This window comes from Pleurodeles waltl, chromosome 10 (assembly GCF_031143425.1).
Source record: "Pleurodeles waltl isolate 20211129_DDA chromosome 10, aPleWal1.hap1.20221129, whole genome shotgun sequence".
NCBI lineage: Eukaryota > Metazoa > Chordata > Amphibia > Caudata > Salamandridae > Pleurodeles > Pleurodeles waltl.
Window position 1 is genome coordinate 39,352,116 of NC_090449.1, and position 7,658 is coordinate 39,359,773.

At 40.0% G+C, this 7,658-nt stretch overlaps 1 protein-coding gene across 5 annotated transcripts in view; it reads left to right on the forward strand.

Annotated features, from left to right (window-relative positions):
• The window catches only part of LOC138261016 (methyl-CpG-binding domain protein 1-like), a 1,081,642-nt gene extending 1,075,391 nt beyond the window's left edge, over positions 1–6,251 (forward strand). For all 5 annotated transcript variants that reach the window (XM_069209617.1, XM_069209616.1, XM_069209620.1 and 2 more), the window contains one exon: positions 415–6,251. In XM_069209617.1, coding sequence (XP_069065718.1) covers positions 415–861 — 447 coding nt within the window. In that variant the 3' untranslated portion in view covers positions 862–6,251. The remainder of the gene's footprint in view (positions 1–414) is intronic.
• The last annotated feature ends 1,407 nt before the right edge of the window (positions 6,252–7,658 follow it).

Below are 7,658 nucleotides of genomic sequence, written 5' to 3' on the forward strand. Positions count from 1 at the left end.
TGGCGGATTCGCCCAGCCGGGGCAAAAACGGCGGGAAACCGCCGGCCCCGGTTCTAAAGCTGCGGTCAGAATGGGCTATGGAGCACCGCCAGCCTGTTGGCGGTGCTTCCGTCATCCGCGACCCTGGCGGTCATAGACCGCCAGGGTCAGAATGACCCCCTATGTCTCTGCCAGATAATTTGTTATCATAGGTAAGTAACTTGTTATTCTTGATGTTGGCAAGTAGCAGTAATGCAAGAGGACTGTTCTTGAACATATGGTAAGTTTAAACAAATGCATATTTTGTTGGATATTTGGGTGTTGTATGGTTTAAAAACAGATGCCCTGAACAGATTGTCTCTCTGTAAAGGGTTTGTTTAGTGGTGGCTACTATAGGCCCTTAACTATGTCTCTATTTTCACTTGCTCTTCTCAGATTATGGAGATTTTCAGCTTGGGCTCCTACCAGGCCTTTTCACGTCTGGATGTCGTTCTGCGGGAATTCCTGAAGGAACTGAATGGGATATCTCTGCCAGCTCACTGGGAGGTCCTGCCACTAGACAGCCCAAACCTGCAACTGGTCCAGCGCTCCAAGCATTCCACAATGTCCGACACAGTTATCCATATCCAGCCAGGCCTCTACTTCCAAATAACTGTGCATGACATGTACATTCCGTCATCCCACGAAGTGTATGCTAACCATCCCTGCCGACTTGCCACCGTAGACAATGTGGTGGAACTAATCTGCAACTTAGAGTCATATCAGCTCTGTACTGGCCTCCTTAAAAGCAGTCAACGCTCACCTGACTGCCAGATTTTGGTGCATGGAGATAGATGCCCACAGTGTAGCTTGAGACCCTGTTCTACAGAGAATTACTTGTGACAGTCTGTCTGAGGAAGGACACAATGAAAGCATTTAGCAGAGGAGTAAATCTCTTATTTTGCTGGGATAAGACAAGAACAAAAACATAAGGGAATAGATTGGGAGAAAATGGCCATAAGTTTGGCGTAAAGTGCAATGCCATTACAGAGTAAGCAGTAGTGTGGCTATCAGAGGATGAGAGAGCAACTTCCTCAGAAGCTGCCCAGCTGCTTAATGGAGGGAGGAAAATAATAATATCCAAAATAACTATTTTAGTTTCTCTACACAGAAATATCCAAGGTTTCGAAATCTCTTGAGGAAAATTGAAAGCCTTTAAGTAAATTCAATGTCAAATAGATGAATTTAGTTCCACTCTGTTCTGTTTCCTGCTCCAAACATGCTCTCTTATTTACGTTATGCACCTGCATTTAAAGAGTTTTATCTATCTTTTTTTATTTTTGCTTCATCTGGCCAGCACATAGAAGAGAGTTTGTCTTACAAGATTCCTTTACTATTTTATTTATTCGGGGGATGATGGGGTCTCAAGTTTTTAACACTCTAGCAAAACTGTTTAGGTTGTTTAGAGGAGAAGCTGAAATGATTGTTTTTAACTGAAAAAATAAATATGTCCCTGTGTTCCCCCTTCTTAGTTATTTGACCTTCGGCATAGCTGTGGACCTGATTCCATTAAAGCATCTGGTAACTTACCGGGTAACCCTAATCATGGTCTAGGTTATATGAAGACTCCTCCTGACAGAAAAGTCTTGTAGGTTACCTCTCCCTGTTTTTCCCTGCTGCTCATAACTTCTGCAGCAGGTAGTGAACTATCAGCAAAGCAAGAGTGTTGACGTTATTGAAGGTACTGTGGCTGAAGTCATGGCTTTATATATATATATATATATATATATATATATATATATATACACATACACATATATATATGTATGTACATGTGTGTGTGTGTATATCAGATCTGTCAGATAAATTCCAATAAATGATCATGATTGCGATTTATGTATTGCTCTGTTGTGATAAGATTTAACATTAGACGCTTAGATTCATCATTCTTTAGCATGACTTCAGAATAGCTCCTATATACTTGTCAGAATGAAAACTGAGAAGTTAACAAATTCCTCAAATGTCTGCTATCAAGAAAATCTTATCATAGCTCTCTAGTGTTTTGATAAAATGTATTTGTCCTACCTTCAACTTCCTGTCAAGGATTTCGGTTTCCAATTCAGGAGCTCTGGGAGCAATGGGTGTAGTTGTCCATTGCCAAAGTAACAGCACATTCCTCTGCTTATGATATTAGTAACGGGGTTGGTGATTGAAGGATTCTTAGAAAATACCTGTGTGTGTAGTCGTCGTCCAGTATGGATGAAACATTTGCCATTTTACGCCCTGAAAGTTTAGCCCCTTTTCTTTGCATTGCATAATTTGTGGTGAAGTAGCATAGTAGCCTTCTTTTATTTGCCATTGGATTGTTCAGAGATTCACATTTCTGACTATTCCTCTCTGTCAGGCTGGATATCCTCTCTACTCAAAGTTAACATGACAAATTGCCATACTCATTATGAACAACCAGACCACATATTCGATCTTCACCTCACTGTTACCTAAACACTGGACAGCTTAAAGGAATCAGAGCTCCAACTCAAAACAGAGGCTGGCTGAGCTGCCTAGATTTTCTACTTCAGTCAAGGTTGCAGCAAGGGAATCTTCACAGCTAGCTTTTCCCTTCAGACCTTTAATTTACCTACATTGTGGTGTCCAGATGCCCTTGGGCTTTCTCTCACTCCTACAGGAGGTAAGCAGTTTTCCTGCCCCTTTTGTATTTGACTGGCTGAGACTTTGAACTCTGCCCGGATAGCTGACACCCCTTCCAAGGCTTGAGTCTTATTGGAACTCTGCCAGACCAGTTGGGCAAGGTTGATCTACCACAATGGTACCCAGTAAGAATGCCTACTCTGTCTTTACTGATCTAGCTGATAAATCTTGAGTCACAAGACTAAGACAGAGTGGCAAGGCCTTTACAAGTTCTGACTCAGTTGTCACCGGGTGTGGGTTCATAAAAAAGTGTGTTTCCTGCCAAAGCCAAAAAGTCCATGTCAGAGCTTGTCAGACCCTAGTCTTCATAGGCTGTCTTGAACCGTGCACCAATGCTCTCTGAGTCAGTCTCTAAGACACAGACTCCAGTGCTGGGTGATCTGTATTTAGAAAAAAGGTAAACATCTCCTCAGCCTTCAAACATGGCTCCTCAGGCATTGATGCTGTTCAACAATGTTTCCATGCTCAAAGAAACACTCCATGACCACTGATGAATTGTCAGTGACTACACCCTCTACTGCTCCATCGAAGCTTGCCTCATCAATGACAGAAATGCCCCCACCGTCAGTCTCAAACGTTTTTTTAACAGTCAAACTTACAATGACCTCATTTGCAAGTACTACTGGTATAGAGATCTATGGGACCTGACACTGGATGTCCCCGTTAACTTCATAGTGAACCCTACCTATGGACAAAGCTCACAGGCATTATGACACCTAACAGCCTGGCTGCTACAGACTTATAATTTGGATCCTTTACCATACCTCCTGACAGTTGAACCATCCTCACAGCAGCAAGAGCAGCTTCATCATCCAAGGTATAGTCCTTGGGGGGAAAAAATAGCTTTGTTCGAGTGGCGGATCTCAGTTTAAATCCTTTACCCATGTGCCCAAATTAAATTTTGACTTATCTAAAGTACCTGACAGTCTTAATTGACATATTCCTCCGTTCATGTTCACTTGGCCACAGTCAAACTATATCAGAACCTCAGCAACATCCCTTTTTTCGACTGAAGTTGTAAAAAATGTTGAACCTTCCCACCAGTAACCCAGCAATTGTCTGCCTGCGAATTAAATACCTTTCTATGCGCACGCTTAAAAAGTTGCTTTGAGCCCATTCACAGATCCACTCTGAAGATGTTATGAAAAATAGCTACTTTGTTAGGCATCACATCAGGCAAGAGATATGGGGAGATCCAGTCAATACCTATTCAGCTCCCAAGTCTCAAATTGAACACATCTAAAGTTCCTGTTACAACGAATGCCAGTTTCATGCCCAAAGAATTGTCATATCTCCATTTGTATCAGGAAATGAATCTTCCAACATTATTCTTGCAGCCATTCACTCCTGTTGATTGGGCTCCGCACTTGAAGGATTTGAGACATAGTTTAATCTTCTACATTGACAGTATAAACACTTTCAGAAAATCATATCAACCTTTTGTGCTGTATAGCAATGATAACAAAGGTTTGGCCTTATCTAAGCCAGTTAGATTTTAGCATGCATGGCTTTCTGCCATATAAAGTCAGGCAGAGGGCTATGAAGGAATGCACGAGTTTAATCCACCAGAGGCATGGCCGCCACAGCTGTCTATTTGCTTGTGTGCCGATTGCTGACATCTGCAAGGCAGCAAGATTGTCTTCAAGACACACCTTTATGAACATTAATCTGACTACATCCAGAAAACATAGGAAATGGTTTGTCAAGCAATAATGTGCTATCTGTTTCATTTAGGGAAGCCTCACTACTACTTATCATATGTATTATACTGTTACTGATAGGGTAATTGTTATTCAGACATAAATCCGTGAAAGATCCACTGTTGAAGAAGAAAAAGGTACCTACCTATAACTACAGTACTTCAGCTTTTATATCTTTTGTAGAACACGCCCGCTTCTCCAGTAATAAAGCTTTCTCTTATGCTTCTGCATGATTATTAGCTGCTAACATTTAAGCAGCTCTCTTCTATGGGGCATTGGATCCCTTAATCGTTTCACCTTGTTGGCCAAATTTCTGATCAAATAATGAGGTAAATGGACTATTTGTACTTTATTGCTGTTTTTAATTTTATGTGAGTGTGTGGGACATTGCTTTGGTAACAGTGATTGCTGAGAATTACCAGCCTCATGATGGGGAATATTTAAACATGTGAATCTCTGAAATATACCGAAGTTGGAGAGCTGTAGATACAGGTAAGTAACTTTTTCTAAAGCTGTTTTGGCACTAATGAATTATAGTATGAGCTTTAACTTACGAGTTAAACTAGTATTCTCAAATTAAAGATTGCTTGGCCCAAAGTTTATTAAAATGCACTTTAATACATTAATGCAGTAAGAGATGAACATTTGACCATTTGCTAAAGAGAGCAAAGAAATTAACTTTTGTCTTTGCATATGTTGATATAAGGAATCCATCTAATCTGTAAACATCCAACAGATTTTTTTAAAGCCTTTGCGTCCAAATCCTAGTTCATCTCTCCATGCAGTACTCTTCTTATATACTTTTCCGTTAACAAAATTAATTTTAGCTCTTGACTGTATATGGTGGGTTGTGTATGGTCTATTGCAGGCGGTCACGAGTAGTTGTTTCAATGTGCGCCTGATCCAAAACGGTACTCCTAAGAAGAGAGGCCCTTTAAAGAGGGATACAGAGGAACAGAATATATGATGGGGGAGTGAGAACAAATTAATTTTTGTCGGAATTAGGATTGTTAAAAAAGGAGTATAGTAATCTTCTGCAGACTGAGCACTTTACACATTTTCCCATTAGCTGAAACAAAAAGACACTTGTATTAAGCACATAAGAAACAAAACCATTATGCTGGAAATGTCTCTTTCCGTTTATACCTTAGCTGGTTGTAGGGTTTCAGAAAAACTCCCATGTTAAGATCGTCGGGATTCAGAGAATTGAACATGTTCTTTCAACAACTGTAGTGTTACATAGACATAAGTGTTATATTGATTCAGAATGTGCTTTTTCCCCAGTACCTGTTTTGGAATACTATTAAATGACACTCAAACTACACACAAAAAAATTATATGCACGGCTCTGCTAATATACTACTGCTGATTGATCTAAACATCGAGTCTGTTCTTGCTGAAATCCATAGTCTGTAACAAATTGTGAATGACCGTTTGTGAGAGGAAAATACCTAGTCAAGTTATTCAACCAGAAATGATTTTATGATGACTCTTACGTTTTCTTATGATAAAATTTGCTCATCACTATTAAGTCATGTCTGTCTTCTTTTTAGTATGCACCTTGATGTGGTATCTCTGTAGAGGTTTATTTCTTATGTGCCACTGTTGACATTTTTTACTGGGGGATAAAATGTAAGGACCTCACTCTGGGGAATCGGTATTTTGCTTCAATTTTGATATTACATCATTTACTTGGGAAATAATATGGGCTTATTAAAACCCTTTGTACAATCCCTCGGCTGTTAATGATTGAATGCGAATGTGGGTTTGTCATTTGGACATGTGGCTCTCACTGTCCAAACTAACTATGAAATGCTGCTATATGTTCGCCTGCAGTAACATCCATTTCTTTACTGAACTGTTGATTAAAAATCCTCCGCTACATACCTTCTATTGTTTCATTTCTCAGCAAGCAGTGCTATAAAATCGTCTTTAGCCTCCCAGCTTTAGATTAGTTAATCAGTGAACTAGTGCATCCTCTCAAGGAATGCGTCAGTTTGACACCATGGTCATCTGTTTAAATCCCCGCGGGTCTGTCCAGTCAGCCCAGTCAGCTTTATGAGGTCAATAGAGAGCACCATTGAGTTGGATGAACAAATAATCATTTGTTATTCAGCGCCAAGATGCTTCAAGGACTGATGAACCTTCCCATTACAGATGCATGTATAAGGTTATGTTACATTTTTATTAAGTATCTTTAAGAACATTATCCATTCTAACATAGTTTATTCTTGGTTACCACAATTTACGTTTGTTTTGGGGCATTAGGGTCTATGTTTCCATGCTAGTGTTGTGTAGGTCCGTTAAGAAATCTTTATTAATATTCATAAACAGTGAATAGCCTCACCCATGTTTAGGGCCCAACACAAAAGTATCTGAAGGCACAACAAAACTCGTTAGTTTACTCACTAGGCACACGCTTTCTCGAAGTTATACTAAATAAGCAAGAAGAGTTGAAACAAATGGAAGGTCTTCAAAACTGTGTTAACTAAGCACATGCGACGCAAATCAGTGGGTAGATCATTTAGAGTCAAGGTCCCAAAAACTCTGATCTCTTTTATTACATGTACGTTATTGGCATAGCATAGACCTAGACCTAGAGTGGCTCCAGTACAAGGTAATTGTAGCCTCCGTGTGCTTATTTGAATAACGGTACATTAAAGAGGTGGTCGATCTTTAGGACCCGTGGCGTGTGTAAGCAACTAAAAGTCGGTTAAGCACACAGGCCCCTTGATGAACAAGGCACAGGAAACTGAACCGAATGCATTGCTTCGGAGTCAACCTTGGAAAGCCAGCTGTGACAAAAGATGCATGCTCATATTTGCCAAGCCCGTGCCGTGGATCAGCCGAACTGCAAAATTCTGAGCGTGATGACAAAAATCTCGGGGTCCTAGATAGTTAACACCGTGCCCTTGTAAAGCCAACATATGCGATCTATTTTAAAAGAAACGTGATACACAATATGAAAACGCCTCATTGCTTCTATACCAATATTGCAGCCCCACATGCCTTTTTTACCTTTTTTTTATGTTTCCTCTCAGTAAAGAGACATGAAAGTAAAATGTTCCATATGAATACTGTCTAGTCAGTCCAGTTGTTTTGTGGCTCCATATGATGGTGTGAAAATGCATTTTGCTTTGAAGAAAATTTAACTTTGTTCGACGCTGTGAATGAGCAATTTTATATGAGTAGAGGCCACATGTTGCTATGCAAACAATGTGGTAAATTGGCAGTTTCAAATGAAAACATTTTTCATTTTCCTAAAACTTTGACACTTCTGCATATCTTGCA